The sequence below is a fragment of the Pongo pygmaeus genome, chromosome 21 (assembly GCF_028885625.2).
Source record: "Pongo pygmaeus isolate AG05252 chromosome 21, NHGRI_mPonPyg2-v2.0_pri, whole genome shotgun sequence".
NCBI classification, from domain to species: Eukaryota; Metazoa; Chordata; class Mammalia; order Primates; family Hominidae; genus Pongo; species Pongo pygmaeus.
This window is the reverse complement of record NC_072394.2, coordinates 36,960,325-36,979,837: the sequence shown is the minus strand read 5'-3', so window position 1 is coordinate 36,979,837 and position 19,513 is coordinate 36,960,325. Positions and strand designations below refer to the sequence as shown.

The window sequence follows — 19,513 nt, the reverse complement described above, 5'->3', positions numbered from 1 at the left end:
GAGACGCCCCCCAAGGCATAGTCTCTGGGCCGAATGCCACGGAGAAGAGCAGGACCAGCTGCAGCCTGGACTGTGACACCAGGTGGTCCCAAGCGAGCTCACACTTCTGCTGGGAATGTGGTCTGTAAAGGAGCTGGAAGTTCGAGGACGATTTTTAGAGGCCACTAAGAGGCTATGAATCTTACCGTAACCCATGGAGGAAGGCGGTGGGGTTTCTGCTTCACCGCGACTCAACAGAAGAGTGTGTGTAGAGGGGAGACCCTGACAGCCAGGAGCCAAAGATAGACAGGGCCAGCCAGAGGGAGCGCACCCTCCAAAGTGAGGGAGCTGCCAACAGAAGAGGGCAGGGGGCATGCGTGTGAAAGCTCACGAAAATGCACCACGGCCGAAGCCAGTTCACAGCAGTATCGGCGAACGATGAACTTCTGCTCCCCACCTCACGCCCCTCTCAGCAACTTGGGCAAGAGAGCTGACAGCACCAAGTGGGCAAATAAAATAAGGCCGAGGCCAAACATAAGCCGCTCTCCCTCTGCAGACAGCGAGGTTCCCTGTGGGCCCACAGTGGAAGGGGCGGCCTGTCTCCAAATTTGGCTCAAAGGAGTTGTTCCTGTGTTGGGCGGGGACTTCATCTGCCCAGGGCAGGGCTTGCTCTACATCTCACCTAGGGACAGCAGGAGAACAAGCCCTAGAGAGTGAATTTAGACAGTGGGAGACCAAAATAAAGGTGCTTTTGATTGGATTGAGCTTGTTCACCATAGCAGTAGGACTAGTATTTTGAACACGTTCTGCAATTGTGTTATTGGCCTTCTCAATACATAACTGATCAGCTTAAGTTCACTGACAGTGGGGTATGCTTACTAATTTGATGGATTCAGCGACTTAGATTTGTACCTGCTGTGATGACGGAATCTGAGACCTCCATTTCTCATTTTTTCTTTTTCTGGTAATTTGGTAGAGACAGACGGGAATTTGCTATGGAAAGGTGGCTTTCAGGATTCTCAATGAAAAACGTGCCAACATGCAGTGTCTCAGAGCCAAACATATGAAAGGGGAGAAAACCTATAATCGTTGGAGCATTTTTAATTTTTGGAGAAACAGCAATACCAGCTCACAGAGGAGGATCAGAATTCCAGGGAGCCATGGCCAGGGCTGAGGCGGAGGCATGAATGCTGATGGGAGATGGCAGCTGCAGCACCTCCCGAGAAGCTGCCACTTCCCTGAAACGCCAGCCCTGCTCATGGAGCCCAGGTGAGAGCTGTACCTTAGAGGGCAGAAATCACACTTGGAGGAAATCAGAACAGGGTGGCTTCTGGGGAGTGGGCTGGGCTGACTGGGAAGCAGCAGCAGCTTTTCTGAAACGGCTGTGAGGTTACACAGGGGTCACATTTGTCACTTTGAAGATTTGTGCATTTTACTGTATGTAAATCTTACCCATCCTCCAAAAGCAGTAAACAAACTAGTTAATGATACACACTTGGCAGTGCTTAGGGGCGGGTACTGCCTGCAATATACTTAGAAAGGCATAAAAAAATAAGTTAGATGGAAGAATGGAAAGTTATGTGATACAGAAATATAGCAAAATGGGTAACTGTAGAATTGAGATGGAAGATATACAATTATTTCAATTCTCTGTAGGTTTGAAATTTTTCATAAAAAAATACTGGGTGTGGGCACACCTTTGCTGTATTGGCAAATGTCCTTCTGAAACTCAGAACCCATGCTTTTCCCTCTAGGCCTAGGACAGCTGTCAGTTTCTAACCTTGACAGTATACACGCTACTTTTGAGTACAGAAACACTAGGGTTTTTGTATGTAGAATACCATTATTTAGATTCTTAAAAATCTGAATTTTGGCCAGGCGTGGTGGCTCACGCCTGTAATCCCAGCACTTTGGGAGGCCAAGGCAGGCGGATCACCTGAGGCCAGGAGTTTGAGACCAGCCTGGCCAACATGGTGAAACCCCATCTCTACAAAAAAATACAAAAACTAGCCCAGGTGTGGTGGTGGGCGCTTATAGTCCCAGCTACTTGGGAGGCTGACGCAGGAGAATCACTTGAACTTGGGAGGTGGTGGTTGCAGTGAGCCAAAATCGCGCCACTGCACTCCAGCCTGAGTGACAGATAGAGACTCTGTCTCAAAAAAAAAAACAAACAAACTTAATTTTAACCTTTCCCCCCGCCCCCGTAAACCTTCTCTGTGGCCATGAATTTTTACATCTTTTTTGAGACAGGGTCTCACTTTGTCACCCAGGCTGGAGTGCAGTGGTGGACTCATAGCTCGCTGCAGCATCAACCTCAAGCAATCCTCCCACCTCAGCTTCCCCAGCAGCTGGGACTACAGGTGCGTGCCACCATGCCCAGCTAATTTTCATATTTTTGGTGGAGACAAGGTTTTGCCATGTTGCACAGGCTGTTCTTGAACTCCTGGGCTCAAGCAATCCATCTGCCTTGGCCTCCCAAAGTGCTGGGATTACAGGCAGAAGCCACCGCACCCGGCCAAATTTTTACATCTTGAGTCCAAGGAATGATGCTTGCCTTGCTGCATTACAAACTCCTGATGTACATGGTGGGCTCCTGATGTACAAAATCCTGGTGCTCAAGGGACTGGGAGGTGGAACATCTTTATTTTCATAAGAAACTTTCCCCAGGACTTTGATGGAATGCTTTTAGGATGGGGAACTTTAAGGCAAACAAGAGGGAGTAGTAGGGGGACTAAGGGAAGGTGGAAGGGACAGGCCCCCCAGCCCTATTCTGAACCCTGACTTTGGAGCCAGAACGCCTCCTCCCTCCAGGGACAGACCCCCGATCCCCGTCCTAGAAAACTGACCTCTCCTCTCCGACCTCCTTCCCCATTATCGTTCTTGGAGAAATTCAAGCAGAAGGACGGAGGAGCCTCAGACTTGGATCCCAGCTTCCGAGAACACAAGGGAGATGCTGCTGGCCACACCCCATGTTTGTCTGCAGCCATGGAACCCAGCAGATAATCACCACATGGGGTCTGCAGTCACCCACTCTCAGGGGGCGCTTCCTAGGTCCGCAGGGACAGGGGAAACCAGAGTGTTTCTCAGACAACCAATGTTACTTGAAGATTCAGGGAAAACTATTTGAGAGGGTTATTTTTATATTAAGATAATCATGGATATATTATAGAGTGGAAAATGCCTATTATCTTTCATTAAAGTAGATTTTGAAGAAATTTTGCCACACTCTTATGAACTACATCCCTCAACTCCCAAGAGTACATATTTTACTCCTCCGATACCATTGAGGAAGCCTCACTGGAAAATCTGGGCAAGTATGATTGCTAGATGGAAGAACTCACAGACAGTGGTGACTTCTGGGGCAGGGAGGACAATGACGGGGATTTCCAGGCTCACACTACACGGTGCCGAGTCTTTTTCCTGTGTAACAGGAAACATAAGATAAAAAGAAAAACCCTAATAAAATTAAATACATGTGGTTTCAGAGGGAAAAAAACAAGAGTGTGGCTGGATGAGGGGTGGGTGGGAGCCTGAGTGCAGGTGAATTCTGGGAAGCTCTCGGCGAGAGGACCCTTGCGCTCCGAGTCTGCGGGGCAGATGTTTGCCCAGGACGGGCTCACTCGGGTGAACGGGGGCCCTCCAGGATTTCTGGGGCAGATAGTGTGGGAAGAGCAGGGCTATTTGAGTCTGAGACCTGTGTCCTGGCTGTAAGGGCGTAGGCAAGCCGTTCTAAACCCAAGTCCCCATGTCTGAGGTGGCCCTAACACTCTGTCTGCAGATGGGTACCATGAGGTGAGAACTACTGTATGTTACACGCCAGGTGCATTCTGGGTCCTGAGTAAGTACCACTCTCTTCCCCAGTGCAGCATAGTAGAAAAAAATCTTTCAACACTGGCAGCAGTGGGAAACGGTAAAAGAAGGACTAGGGCCAAGAGGCCCAGAAACCAGAGCACCAATTATACACCAAGCTACACTAAGTATGGCCACAGGCACAAGAAGCAGCAGGCTTCTCGGAGGCCATGAACATCATCTCCCACCAGGGCTGGAGGAGGCAACCGGGCCTCCAACGTGTGATTACACAGAAAGAGAGAGGCCTTTTCAACCTAGTGTTTAAAGACACAACAGACTGGTAAGCATTTTGGTTATTTTTAGTTAAAGAAAAACAGCTTTCTCCAAGGGCGACAAAGTGAACTGAAGGTCAGAAGGAAGCTGGGTGCGGGCTTCTTGCAAGCTCTTGCTCCAAAGCCTGGAAGTGAGGAGAGAGGACCCTCCAGAGCTCTGGGGAAGGTTGGTGCACACAGGGGTTCCGTTGGTGGGGGAGGAAGAGCCGCCAGCCCACACATGGTCACTGGATTGGTCTGAGTGGGTTCCAAGTGACTGCCATGTGCCAGTCCACTGACATGATCGACATTAACATTCTTGGGGGGCATTAAATTAAGGAATGACACAGGGAGCCGAGAGTGGCTTATTCGGTTGGATTCTGAATCACAATCAGGAAATAGTCTTTATCTGCAAGAGAAAAATGAAAAAAAAATCACTAAATGTAAAATGAGAGAAAAACATACAAGAAAGCAAATAAACCATTAAATCACTAACCATAAAATGAGGAAGGGGAGAAAGCAATAAAAAGCATCAACGCTCAGCATCTCTAAATGCTGGGAAAACAGAAGATAAAACTGTAAGATTCCTGCAGGGGCTCCTGCAAGAGGCGCCTCCCCATACCGGGCAGCGGGCACTCTACGGCGTGTCATCTCTTCTAATCCTCCCCACGACAGTGGCAGCAGGTAGGCAGGATTCTCACCCCTGCTTTCCAGGTGGGAGGACTCCGGTTCAAAGGCTCCAATGAATTGCCTAAGGCCATGGTTCTCAAACTAGGGGGCATCCCAACCACCTGGAGGGCTCCACGCCCAGAATCATCATTTAGTGGGGCTGGGGCAAAGCCCAAGAGTTTGCGCTTCTCTAACAAGTTCCCAGGTGATGCTCATGTTGTAGGCTGTGGGAGGACCACTGGCTTAAGGTTACCCAGCTACTTAGTGTCAAAGATGGAATTCCAACATATTTCACTGGACTTGGGTAATGTCATTTTCTTGTTTTTCTCTCTCTTTTTTTCCCCCCGCGAGACAGAGTCTTGCTCTGTCGCCCAGGCTGAGTGCAGTGGTGCGATCATGACTCGCTGCAGCCTTGACCTCCTGGGCTCAGGTGATCCTCCCACCTCAGCCTCCCATGTAGCTGGGACTACAGGCACACCCCACCAAACCTGGGTAAATTTTTAAAAAGTTTTTTGTAGAAGGTCAGGTGTGGTGGCTCACGTAGCACTTTGGGAGGCCGAGGCGGGCGGATCACTTGAGGTCAGGAATTCAAGACCAGCCTGGCCAACATGGTGAAACCCTGTCTCTACTAAAAATACAAAAATTAGCCCGGCTTGGTGGCAGGTGTCTGTAATCCCAGCTACTTTGGAGGCTGAGGCAGGAGACCTGCTTGAACTTGGGAGGCAGAGGTTGCAGATCGCCTCACTGCACTCCAGCCTGGGTGACAAAGTGAGACTCCATTTAAAAAAAAAAAAAAGTTTTTTGTACAGATGGGGTCTCACTATGTTGCCCAAGCTTGTTGCAAACTCCTGGGCTCAAGTGATCCTCCTGTCTCAGCCTCCCAAAGTGTTGGGATTATAGGTGTGAGCCACCACACCCAGCCAATTAATGTCAATTTCTGTCACAAACTCAATTTGTTGGCTTTCCAGAACCTTCTGAATAAGAAAATTTCAAAATGGGACAAAGCAGCCTGGATTCCAGCTCCAGGGATCTGGCCCTGTAAGGAGGAATGTCCACCAAGAAATCACAGCAAGTCCAAGTCTTTGGAGGTGAGCCTGAGTGCCTCTCGTTTTACTGAAGAGGTAACTGGAGAAGTGGTATTATTGGATTTAGGGCTTGATAATTTGGAATAAAAGACACTGATATTACTGATTGTGCCTATTTTTATCAGTGGCTTGTTAATTATTTGTTTTCATTAGTGATTTTTATGTATGCAGATTTACCCACTTAATCAAACTGCAAACATTGATCAAGGCTTCTTTGTGTCCCAGTCTGGGCCACCCACTTCTCACACGGCACCTCAGTGACTCCTCGAGTCACTCTGAGAACACGGAGCCTCAGAGAGTTAAAGGGCTTGCCCAATCCAAGGTAAACCCACAGGTGGAGTGGGGACAGGGACCTGGGTTTGACCCCATACTCTGAACTGCCCTGGTCTGCTGCCCCCTGCTGAGCATGAGCGAAATGGCAGGACCTCAGCCAAGTCACTTTGTGGCTGTTCAGAGCCAAGCCTAAAGCTTGGTTCTTCCCTCGAAGATGGGCTGTGGCAACAGGGAAGAAACAGAAATGAAATGACTAACAGTTTCATGGCTAACCAATCTGCATACATAAAAATCACTAATGAAAAGAGAAATAATTAACAAGCCACTGATAAAAATAGACACGATCAGTAACATCAGTGTCTTTTATTCCAAATTATCAAGCCCTAAATCCAGTAATACCACTTCAAGTGCTTTGTGAGAGGTAGTGTATGTTGCAGGTTGTGTAGGTTGAGTTAGTTACCTCAGCTTTAATATTAGTGAAGTTAATAAATGAAAACTAGAAGTCTATTTTTTTTGTTTTGTTTTTTGAGACTGGGTCTTGCTGTCGCCCAGGCTGGAGTGCAGTGGCATGATCATGGCTTACTGCAGCCTCAACTGCCCAGGCTCAAGCGATCCTCCTGCCTCAGCCTCCCGAGTAGCTGGGAATACTGGTGCCACTATGTCCGGCTAACAAAAGTTTGTGTTAAAATGTCTTGGCCGGGCATCGTGGCTTACGCATATAATCCCAGCACTTTGGGAGGCCGAGGTGGGAGAATAGCTTGAGCCTAGGAGTTTGAGACCAGCCTGGGCAACACAGTGAAACCCTGTCTCTACCAAAAAAAAAAAAAAAAAAAGCCAGGTGTGGCGATGCATGCCTGTGGTCCCAGCTACTAGGGAGGCTGAGGCTGCAGAGAGCCATGATCGCACCACTGCGCTCCAGCCTGGGCAACAGAGCTAGACCCTGTCTCAAAAAAAAAAAAAAAAAAAGTCTGTTCATGTGGGCGGTTGTGGGCCAGGGTCGGGTGAATGTGGCACACAAGTCTAGCCACACTGTCTGGAACACCTGCTGCTGTCTGCGGCCTGGGAAGCAGCTCCTCAGCTGGATGGAGTCAGGTCAGGAAGGTGGGAAGGCATGGATCTCCCTCCCGGGCCAGGCTGCTCCAGGCTGCCCACGATGTGTAGGGTGCTAACTACAGTCTCATATGGGCACTTCCAGCAGCAGCCAGGCCTGCTCTACGCCCGTGGCCACCCCTGGGTCCTGTGTTCTGTAGCCATCCTGAGGCAATTCAGTGCCAGTGCCTCCTAGGCTCTGCGTGGTGGCTCCTGACCACAGGAGTTCTGGCACCAAAACCCAATTATTTTTTCTTGGCCACGTAAAAGTGGGTATGTCAAAGTGTCAAATCACTGGTTTTCATCCTAAAACTATGCCCCATAGACATCCCTGACCCCATCCCCACTGCTGACCCCACTTCTGACCCATATCAGTGGGGTGTCAGCAGTGGATGGAGGTTTACAGAGTCATTCATTTATTTAATCAATGGATATTTGCTAGATGCTTACTATGTGCTTACAAGCCCCTGCCCTCATAGAACTTACTCTCAAGTGGAAGAGACAGCCTTAAAAATGCAGGTAAGCATTTGGTGACGAGGAAGGACTGAGTGGCAGCAGTGAGGCTGAGCCAAAGAAGCATGCTCTGTGTGTAAGACAAGCTCAGCGTGCCATTGTCCTCCAGCACAGCGCCGCGTGTGTGCGGGAGAGAGACAGTGTGACTTGAGAGCACGGGCGCCCCCTGCAGTGCTGCCAAGGTGAAGGACTGGCCACCTCATCCTCCTCCACTGACAAGGCTGTGGGATCTCCAGGCCTGTGAACCCCAAGGAGAACCCCCTACTTGGGAGCTGCCCATTCTGGACTCAAGCACTAACCACAGTCATGGGCTCTGAATGCCTGTGGGTCTTCAGGGCCAAATTGGAGACGCCACCACTGCTAAGTTGAGACCTGAATGGCCAGGAGCTTTCAGACGACACTGCCCTTCCGGAGGAGACATTCTCAGGAGCTTTATGCCAAGGGACACTGTCCATGGAGAATTTGTCTGATTTGGAGACCATGTAATTTGCTCCCTTCCCCCATACCCTGAACTCCCAGTGGGCCACTGGGGAGCACAAGGTCTGCTGGTGAGTAGAGGGATTGTTCCCAGCCCAACTTTTTTTTTTTTTGAGACGGAGTCTCACTCTGTCTTCCAGGCTGGAGTGCAGTGGTGAGATCTCAGCTCACTGCAAGCTCCGCCTCCTGGGTTCAAGTGATTCTCCTGCCTCAGCGTCCCAAGTAGCTGGGATTACAGGTGTGCACCACCACGCCCAGCTAATTTTTGTATTTTTAGTAGAGACGGGGTTTCACCATGTTGGTGAGGCTGGTCTCAAACTCCTGACCTTGTGATCCGCCTGCCTTGGCCTCCCAAAGTGCTGGGATTACAGGCGTGAGCCACCGCACCCCATCCCGGCCTGACTTTTAGGAGAGTGAAGCTTTGTCCTCTGCAGCCACACAACATGACGTCCCGGGAGGAATTGGAGTTTAAATCTGATTCCAAGGCTTTTTCCCCCAACCCAGGTCAACACACTCAACCAGGCAGGGTGGCTCAGGACATCAGCACAGCACAGTCCCGTCCCCTACTTGACACTTTACAGATGTGGATTTGCAGGTGTTCTGTGACTTGCCCAGGGTCATGCTTGCGGGAGGCAAAGCTGGGAAAACAGATTCTGCGCCTCCTGCAGTCTTTTCTCCCGGATGGATCAGGCATTACACACGGAAAAGTGATTTTGGAATAAAAGACTCTGGAGTTATTCTTATGTTCTTCTCTGTGACTGAACTGCTCTGTCCCCACCCCTCTAGGGAGTGTCCCAGGGAGACTGTGGGCTGCTGTGACTGGCTCTATAGTTCTTTCCTGCCCATTCTTCCAGGCCTGGTGACAGAACCTATGCTGGTCTGCTGTGGGGAGCGGCTGACCCCCCATCAAATTACTTCAGAACTCTGTGGCCAGCCTCCTTGCCCTCTGTGTTGCCAGTCCAGAGCATTCAGTGTCCCCAGACCCCCCACTGCCTTCCTTTATCCAGGTCCTAATCATAACCCTATCACCTCCTGCCCTAAAAACCTCTGCTTGCAAGATCAAGTCCATGCAACTGAGTTAGGTGTTTGTGGCCCCTTCTAAACTGGACCAAAGTCTCACCTCCCACTCCTCCCCACTCACATCCTGATGCCCTAGATAAGCGGCACTGCAGCAGAAGTGCACCATCACGCGCACACATGACGCACGCACACTCAACTATGTGGCTCAGCCAAGAAAAAGCAGAGTGAGAAAAAAGTAATAATGCAAAGACTGCCCTGGAGGCTCTGTCTGCCACCCCAGTCCATGAGTGAGAGCGAGGGGAACAGGCAGGAGATGTGGCTCTGTTGCTCGCTCCTGTGCTCCCACCCTTGTGGGCTCCTCCCAGAATGAGCATCTCCTCACCCTGAGAATGATCCTAAGGACTAAACACAGGCCTTGGTTGCACCACACAGCCCCCAAATGCAAGGCAAGCACCCCACGTAAAGGAAACACAGCAATCTGCTCCCGTGCGGGAGGAAAAGCTGGCTGCAAGGGGCCTAAAGACAGGCCTGGCCTTTACAAGTGGGCAGAGAACATGTTTTCAAGGATAAAATGATACAGTACTTTTGCTTTACATTTTGGAACAGAATCACTGGCTTTCCGCCCCTCCGCCTTGCTCACACTGCTTCCTGGTGCCCTTAAGATTCAGCTCCAGTGTCCCCTCTTCTGGGAAGCCTTTGCAGACAGCCCCAGACAGGCCTGGCCACACCTTCCTCTATGTCCCAAATGCCTTTGAGTTTTCTCCTATCAAGGCAGGGGAGACACGCATGATGCTCACGTGTCTATCCCAGGAGACTGGGGTTCCCCTCTGGGGCCGGTCCCTGGGAGGATCTGCTATGGGACACCAGCTGGAGGCTGGCTAGGCAGTGAGGCAACAACCCAATTCCTTCAACTCCTCGGGCCCTGCTTGGATCCTCTGGAGACACCACTGTGCCAGGACTCCTGATGAGCCACAGAGAATGTGCCATGAGGTGTGTTCCTACATAGGGAGGTAGAAGACCCCTTACCTGGTGCAACCATAATTTCATTTTTCTTGGAGCGAATTCGAAGGAAGGTGAGATCATTCTGGGGGTCGATGTCACGCACGGTGCTCCGTGCCTTCAGGATGAAGCTGTGCATGAGGCTGGCATACTGGGTGGTGGTGGGGTTGTCCATGGTGCTCTTGATGGGAATGCCTGAGGGGAGAGCAGACGGAGACTGAGAGGATGTGGAGCCTCTTCTGCTGAGCTCCCACCCACACCCCTAATTGGGGAGAACTGGAATAGCAGTTCTCAGTCAATGCCACCATCCGCAGAGGGCTTGCTATGTGACAGGCATGGTGCTGAGCACCTGAAGCATGCCAGTGCCATGCCCTAGAACTACTCTGTGGGTGGCAACACCATCTCATTCGCCCATGAGGCAACAGGAGCTCTGAGTGATGAGGCGACCTGTCTGTAGTCACACAGTGGGGCCAGGATTCACATGCAGGCCTGCTGGCTCACTCCTGGGTTCCTTTCCCAGGGCTGATTGGTTCCTACCAGTAAAAGGAGAGACTAGCTCTGATTCATGCAGGGACACAGACTAAAAAAACTAATAAAATAAGGTTTTTATTTTTTTGTCCAAAAAAAGGAGAGACTCTCACTCATAGTGCTTAGAATTGAAACCAGGAAGCGCTTTTACAAATTTCTTTTTTTTGAGACAGAGTCTTGCTCTGTCGCCCAGGCTGGAGTGCAGTGGCTCACTGCAACCTCCACCTCCCAGGTTCAAGTGATTCTCCTGCCTCAGTTTCCTGAGTATCTGGAATTACAGCGCGTGCCACAGCACCCAGCTAGCTAATTTTTGTATTTTTAGTAGAGACAGGGTTTCACCATGTTTGCCAGGGTGGTCTCGAACTCCTGACCTCAGGTGATCTGCCCGCCTCGGCCTCCCGAAGTGCTGGGATTACAGGCATGAGTCACCGCACCCTGCCTTACAAACTTCTTTTATTTATTTTATTTTATTTTTTGAGATGGAATCTCGCTGTGTCGCCCAGGCTGGAGTACAATGGCGCGACCTCGGCTCACCGCAACCTCCGCCTCCCAGGTTCAAGTGATTCTCCTGCCCCAGCCCCCTATGTAGCTGGGACTACAGACGTGCACCACCACACCTGGCTGATTTTTGTATTTTTAGAAGAGACGGGGTTTCACCATACTGGCCAGGCTAGTCTTGAACTCCTGACCTCATGATCCACCCGCCTCGGCCTTCCAAAGTGCTGGGATTACAGGCGTGAGCCACCGCGCCCGGCCACAAACTTCTAAACACTTAAAAGTAGAAGAGAAAAAGTCACCTTGTGCTGGGACATAACCATCACGATTTCCACCCAAGGGAGGCTTGGGTAGCAGCTATGAACACACTGTCCACATGGCCGTGCCCCCAAGTTAAAGCATGTTTCTATGTTTGTACAGCAGGCACAGAAACATAGAATATGTTGACCCTTTGTAAACAGCACTGCTATCTCTTTCAAAGAGCCCACTAGGTGGGCAGTCCACAGAGCTCCCCAGCCCCTACTGTTGGCTACTTAGGGGCTGGGTTTGTTACCAGTATAATTAACTGGGCAGTGAACACCGTATACCAAGCCTTTTGTTTGGAGGACTGTTCCCTTGAGATGAACCATTAAATGGACTTATTGACTGGATGGTGCCTACTGTCACAGAGGTGAGGAATGTGGCTCACACTGAGCCACCGCAGGTCATAATTGGGCCAGCAGGTGCCTGTGAATTGGCTGTGACATATGAGCAGAAGGCTCCATCCATGAGACCCCAAGAGCCCGCCCCCTGACAGGCACTTGAGGAATGTGGCACAAGTGGCTCCTCACATAGAAGTGGCCAGCTTTGGGGCCCAGGACCCTGCTCATCCTGCCCACAGCTGCTCAGTCTAGGGATCGGCCAAATGCAGTTATCAGGCCGACCGGCTGAGTGGTAAAGAAACTGGCTCAATCTTGTCTTCCTAGGGCACCAGGAATGCAAGGGTGGGCAGAAGAGGACACAGTGGCAAAAGAAGCAGGTGAGTCAGAGAGGATTTTTAAGCCAAGTCAAGTCAGGAGAACAGGTTGTAGTCATCACTTGTCTGTAAGGGACAAGATGACAAGATCACCAGGGCTGCTGCTGGCTCCTGGATGGCCACAATGTGCATGGCAGGGCCCCGCAAAGCCTTGCTCTACAGTTGAAGCTTCCTGAGGATGGCAGTAACGAGTGCGTCCATTATAATCTAACCACGATGGGGCGGCGATGGGCGATGGGGTAGGAGCCACCACGACTCTTTCTGCCCACCCTCGCATTCCTGGGGGCCTAAGAAAACAAGACTGGGCCAGTTTCTTGCCACCCAGCAGGTCAGTCTGATGACTGCCTTTAGTCGAGTCCTAGGCTGGGCAGCTATGGACCAGCTTAATAGGGTCCTGGGCTCCAAATTGACCTAGGCTTACACCCAGCTCTGCCCTTCACAGCTATGCAGCCTTGGGCAAGTGATGAAACCTCCTGAGCTTCCACTGCCTTATCTGTAAAATAATATCTGTGCTTCAAAGTGCTGCTGGGCAGGCTGAATACTGCTTAATTCATTTAAGAATGTTTAGCAAGAGTACACTTAATAAATGTTAATAAATAAACACCACTCACACAGTAAATTCCATTTCCATTAATCTGAGGGTATGTGACTATTGCTTAAACCTGCAAGGGCCTTGCTAAAACACAGCCCACCCACCGAGGGCCAGGACCAGAGCCCAGGTAGAGCCCTGGGTTGGCTGTTCTTGCTACCTGGCTGGGAACCCGCCCCTTAGCTCACCTTTGGGCCCCAATGGTAAGAGGCCTACAGTCCCAAGGCTTGGCATGGTTTGGGTGATCAGACCCCCTGACCTTCTCTTTTTACACACCACAAAGCCACCTTCTCACAGATCCCTCTGCCTGGAACTTTCTTTCCTTCCCCTATTCACTCATGATTTCCACTTTGGTCCCTGAGGTCTCCATCTTCGGGTGACACCTCCCATCCCCACTGGCACCATCCCAGCACCATGCAGTTTTCCCAGGTTGACACTGCACCATTACAAAGTGATCATTATTCCGTCTCCCACCACAATGTAAGGTCCCCAAGGGCTTGAACAAGTCTGATTTGCTCACTAGTGTCCCTAGAGAGACAGCATTAAGCTTTTATTGCTATTGGTAAGTGAGTGGTCAAAGGGTCTACTTTCACTAGTTTGGACAGATATTGGCATGAGGAGTCTGATCACATCCATATAAGCGGGAGCTGTGTAAAACAGACAAGAAACTAAACATCTACTGGCTCACTCTAAAAACAAAAGAAAACGTGGAAGTACAGGGCCAAGGACCAAAACCGGGAAGAAATTAAAACAAGGACAAAGATTAATTCCAGATTCACTGGGTGCCAGAGCTGGAGGAGACCTCAGAGACGGCCTAGTTATTAGGCCACCTGCTCCCTGCCTCTGCCTTCACAAATTAACACTGTGTAGCCTGCAGAAGTAGCTGGTTATCCGGGAGGCACAATTTCTAACTTGGGGCTCTGATCTACTGGGATACACCCCCAGGCCCTTCCTCCACACCTAGTCCCTTCAAGTGATAAAAAACATCTAAAAAATTCAACAGATACTTTAATCAAACACCAACTCTGGGCCAACACCATCCTAAGTACTACAGACAGCAGTGAACACAAGAGACCAATCTTTGCCTTCATGGGACTTACACATTTAAGCCTTTTATTCCGACTGTGTGGGTAGCAGCAGAGGATGGCAGGGGGTCTGGAGAAGTATAAATGGAATGAAATTTCCCTTGCGTTTTCGGTAAAGCTGCTTAAACTCACACTTTTATTATGAAACACCATTTGAATCTAGCCAAGGCAGAGATGTCAAAAGGCAGTGGCAGGTGGCTCAAAAGTATTGGGACTTGGGTATGTCATAGGTTCAGTGGCAGGAGCAGGAGCAACCACTCTGGGCTGGGGTGATCAGGGAGGGTGTCCTGAAGAAAGAGGCAGCTGAGCTGAATGTTGGGGACGGGTAGGAAAACCCTAGGTAAGATCATAGGCATCCCAATACAATTATCCTCAAATAATCATCTTTAATGGAAGCTTCCAGAGGGCTTAAAGGCCCCATGGATCAGTGGGAAGTGTGACCAACTCAGATTCCACGTTCTGACCACGTTCATCCACAGCTGGGTGACCTTGGGCGGTTCCCCACACCTCTCTCAGCTTTGGGTTTCTCATCTGCAAACTGGGCAAACCCTTGCCTCGCAGGGTCACTGTGTGAGATGTAAACAAGACACTGACGTGGGGGCCCTGAGAATGGGACGCAAGTTAAAGACACACACACACTAACTGAGACATTCATAGGCATTTCATGCCATGCACTATTCTAAAAGCTAAGAGGAAGGCAGAACTATGATCCACATTTTACAAATGAGAACACTTAACAGAGAAAGTGGCTTATGCCCAAAACCACATAGCTGATAAGTAAGTAGGGCCCGGATTCAAAGCCAGGTGGGTTCATTTTGCATTCCACGTTCTCAGCTATGGTGCGATCAGCCCCACGAGTATACAAAAAAGCAGCATTCACTAGTATCCAAAAGGTAAGCAGCTGGGGCTTCCCAGTGAAAAGGCTTGGCTTTAGGGGCAGTTTTAAGGCAAGAATGAGGGCCTCTCCTTTGTGAGTACATGTGGAAGCCTGGGGGTCAGAGCTGGGGCTGTTGGCCCCTGGGGTTGTTTCCTTGGAATCAAAATGTCCAGTCCCAGAAGACATTTTCTCTCTTAGTGACAAAAGTCTTTCAGGTCTTGGAGCAAGAAGTGCCCAAAAGAGATTCCCTGGACCATCACAGGACTCGAGGCAGTTGAGGGCTGAAGCAGGGAAAGGAGTTGCCTCAGGCCACCCAACTGATCAGGGGCAGCCCTGAGCTGGGGGCCTGCTCCTGCCTCCACAGTGTCCCAAGGGCTCCCAGCCTCCTGTAAATGAAATGACCACATGGTTTAATCAGAACTAGGCAGGGCTGGGGAGCACGTTCTGTCTAGCTCTGTGCTTGCCAGGGCTCCGCTGACTTGGAAATCAACTTTTTTTTTTTTTTTTTTTTTGAGACCGAATTTCATTCTTGTTATCCAGGCTGGAGTGCAGTGGTGTGATCTCAGCTCATTGCAACCTCTGACTCCTGGGTTCAAGCGATTCTCCTGCCTTAGCCTCCCGAATAGCTGGGATTACAGGTGCCCGCCACCACGCCAAGCTAATTTTTGTATTTTTAGTAGAGACAAGGTTTCACCATGTTGGCCAGGCTGGTCTCGAACTCCTGACCTCAGGTGATACGCCCGCCTTGGCCTCCCAAAGGGCTGAGATTACAGGCGTAAGCCACCGCGCCTGGCTGGAAATCAACATTCTATCCAAGGACACAGCACCTCCACTTTGTTGCCCTTGATGGCTTGCATTCTGCTTAAGTAGGAATTGCTGAGAACTCTGCTTCTCCAAAACAAGGCCCAGACTGAAGACACACATAAGAGGCTCTCTAAGAGCATTGAACAAATTAGAGCCCACTGAATACACTGGGCTAGAGAATTTGGGGGGCCCTGCAACCGGGCACGGCCTGACCTCTTGGGATGTCCGCGTGTGTCTGTAAAGGTGGCCGCAATAGTGTCTACCCTACAAGGCAGCCAAGAAACACATAAACAAACCATGCCTGGCAGCACGCCAGACATGTGACAGACATAGGCACTGCTGTACCACCTCCACCCACAGGGCTGCTGGTAAATCCTGGCCTGTGGGAGCAGCCCCTGGGCTGGGCACTGACGGGCCTACACACTTCATTGTTACTTTTTTTTTTTTTTTTTTTAAAGAGACAAGGTCTTGCTCTGTGCTGGAGTGCAATCACAGCTTTGAGCAAGAAGCCTTGAAGCAAACTGCAGCCTTGAACTCCCGGGCTCAATTAATCCTCCTGTCTCAGCATCCTGAGTAGCTAAGACTACAGGCGTGTGCCACCACACCTGCCTAATTTTTCTTTTTTTTTTTGTGGAGTTGGGGGTCTCACTACATAGCCCAGGCTGGTCTTGAACCCTTTGGCTCAAGCAATCGTCCTGCCATGGCCTCCAAAAGTGCTGAGAACAGGTGTGAGCAACCATGCACCACGCCCAGCCATTATAACAATTATTAATCTACTGATTATGGCATCTAACATGCTTGCAAAAATTTCAGGTTTTTTCCTTTGGGATTATTTCCTCTCAACACAGTCCTCAGGAATTACCAAATCAAAGGGGCTGATGGCAACACCCACTGTGGTTGGTTCATTTAACGTTCACTGACCTGACTCTGCGGCCTGTGGTGAAGTGGTGAATGACACGGGAACAGAGGTGAGTCAGGCATGGTCCTGGTCTTCCTTCACTGGTCACGCTGCTCTATCAGCAGCAGTGTCTCAGTGGACTCCTCTCTCCTGCCAGTCTCACATGAACTGGTTTATCTTATTTTTGTAAACTCCAGTAGGGTAGTTTTTAAATTGGCCAAACCCCTTCCCAAATTAAAACCAATGTAGAAACATGAACTGATGGTTCTTAGTGTGTGTGCTCTGACTGAAGTGGAGGACAGGAACCCCAGCCTCTACCTCTACTCCCAGGGTAGCACAGGACTCCTGGGTTTAAGGACCACAGCCCTGAAAACATGATCTGAGGCAGTCTCTCCAAGGGAAGGCCTTCAGAAGGAGACAGAACTGCTGTGAATCTTAGGCCTGTGGCTCTCACTGCAGCCTCTTCTGATTAGAATCTATCCCCTAAAGCAGAATTTTCTAAACCTGTCTGATCATAAGAATCTCCTGGGGTGCTTGGTAAACACACAGATTCCTCAGTTCTTGCTTTGGCTCCAATAAATTAGACTTTTTGGTGCAGAGGCCTGGAAAGCTATGTTTAACAGGACCCCCGGGTGATTTCAAAGAATGAATACATGTGGGAAACACTGTGGTCTAGAGGCATGAAGCATGTGGATGCCCCCAACCCAACAGGGGAACCCAATCAGGTAAATCAGAGTTTGTATGAACGAATGCCTCACAGCTCAAAACAGATGGTGACAATACTGTACTAAATGCTTTACGCTGTTCATTCTTAGTTACTCTTCAACTTATAAGGTAGATATAAGTATTATCCCCATTTACAGGCTTAAGCGACTTGGCCAAGGTCACAAAGCTAGTCAGGAGATGAGGCAGAATTCAAACTCACAACTGCTGGATTCCAGAGTCTCTGTCCTTACTGCTGCCTGGAGCGTGAGGGCCTGGGGGCCATTCTGGTTCTTTGCAGCCGGGCGTGGGAGAAAGCACCCAAGTGCACTCAGATGGGCTTGGATTTAAATCTCGACTGTGTGATGGTAGGCAGATCAATTACATTTCTAGACTCAGTTTTCTCCATTGCAAAATGCAGACGACAGGGCTGCTTAAAGAATATAAGAAAGAGTATGCGGAGCACCTGCCAGAATCCTGGCACAGAGTGGGTATGTGATAAATGCTAGCTCCCTTCCTGTCCAGTGCAGTCTGGGAAAATTAGTATCTGTACCCTTCTACCTATACAGATACCACTCAGAAAGGGTTGTCGGGGTGGAGGGGAGCTGCAGGCACAGAGAAGTTAACTAGAGAACTATCCAGCCAATAAAGCAGAATCAACACAAATGGGTACGTAATATCCACTTAATGGATTTACTAAAAAGTAGAAACAACAAAATTGGGCTAATGAACATTGTCGTGGCACTTAATTTGTTTATGTAAACCATGAAGCAATATTTTAAAAAGCTCATGTGTAAACATATGCCCAAGGGTAACAACTATGATTATGGTCCTCTGGAACTGTGCCGGACGAGGCTGAGTAAGCATGGAAGACTGAAGTGTGATCTGTCGGGGTGGTGGGACTGAGTGGATTTTCCCTTTGTGAGGACACTGGAGGTGGCTGGTCTGAATGCAGTGCTGTTTACAACTAATTGCTCACAGCCAGTTACCAATTTCTTTGTCCCTTCTCCACACCCGCTGCTTCAACTGACTAGCCTTAATGAAAAAAAAAAAGAACATTGGAGGTGTTAAAAATTAAAAAGGCCTAAAATTAGACGAGGTTCATGAAGGGCTCAGTGGACAGCAAGTGCTGTGCTGTGTTCTGGCTGCTTCTGGGCCTGGGTGTGGGTCACAGTGGGAGGCAGCGTGTACCTTCTGTGTTCACGACGATGATTCCCTGCACTCCCTTCTGGCTCTGCAGTCGCTTCAGTGTCTCCTCCACCTCTGCCTGCCAGAAAACAAGACCAAGGTTAGGAGAGGCCGATAGGCAGGATTAACTTCCTCATACCCCAGGCAGATGAATCATACGTTTGTCTTCCAACAACAAACAAGTAATACTCAGGCACCCGGCACCCCCTCAAAGTTCCCCAGGCTGATCTGACGCGCTCCTCCGGCCACCACCAGTGCCCAGAGCATCCGCTCACACCCCCACGCAGGACAGGGCTGCTCCTGGCGCTCTGCCCACCAGGGACTATTACCCCACCCTCCTCAGCTGTTGGGGAGCAGAATATAAACACCATTCCCATGTATATACATGTCCATGACTAACATATTTGGCATAGCTGGGGGATGGGACTCTGATGATTTAAGAAAACCCAGAGAGTAGTATCTAACAGGAAGACAACACTTTGTCATTTGTGGCCCAAACAGCACATGACGATAGACTCAGTGACTTCGGCAGGCATCTGAGATAGTGTGATGCACAGCACTCAGCTATAAGAAGTGTGCCTTGGGAAGGGGCTCATTAATCTTGATTACCCAGAAACTGCTCTGGTGGGCTACTCTTGCATATGGCATCTGTAAGTGGAGGGGCAGTTGCAGTTTGGGTCCTCATTCTGCCATGCCAGGCCTCCTGTCACTCCTGTCCTACCTTTCCCTCCGCTCTCCAGCTCCGTGACACACCTCCCTGTCTCTACATCTTTTTATCCCACAAGGCCTCTTCTCTGCTGAAATCCAACAAACTCCTCTTGACCATCTAAGACATCATCTCCTCCGCGAAGCCTTTACTGATCCCCCAGTTGATGCAGTCTGCCTACGTGTGACTCCCCAAATCCCTGGCTGTGCCTCTCTGGGACACGCATTAGGTACTATGTCTATTTCTTAGAGACTCTAAAAAGGTCTGTGGAGTAGAAGTGTGATAAACACTGCTTAACTGAACTAGGCTTAACTCTTCCTGTGGATGGAAACTAGCCCTGAGGTATACCTGTTCTCAGGTGGCCCCTTCCAGACTGGTCTAGAATCCAGTCAGAAGCCCCTCAAAGGCTGAGAGTTATTAGA

The 19,513-nt window shown here is 49.8% G+C and overlaps 1 protein-coding gene across 8 annotated transcripts in view; it reads right to left on the bottom strand.

Annotated features, from left to right (window-relative positions):
- Window positions 1–4,109: 4,109 nt before the first annotated feature.
- DYNLRB1 (dynein light chain roadblock-type 1) overlaps window positions 4,110–19,513 on the bottom strand; it is a 32,809-nt gene continuing 17,405 nt past the window's right edge. For 4 of the 8 annotated variants that reach the window (XM_063659154.1, XM_054466725.2, XM_054466724.2 and 1 more), the window contains exons 2-3: window positions 18,389–18,464; window positions 10,098–10,399 (exon numbers count right to left, since the gene is read on the bottom strand). In XM_063659154.1, coding sequence (XP_063515224.1) covers window positions 10,113–10,399; window positions 18,389–18,464 — 363 coding nt within the window. In that variant the 3' untranslated portion in view covers window positions 10,098–10,112. Of the gene's footprint in view, window positions 4,489–10,097; window positions 10,400–17,425; window positions 17,628–18,388; window positions 18,465–19,513 lie in introns of those variants that run through there. The other 4 variants (XM_054466727.2, XM_054466726.2, XM_063659155.1 and 1 more) reach the window with 2 other exon arrangements.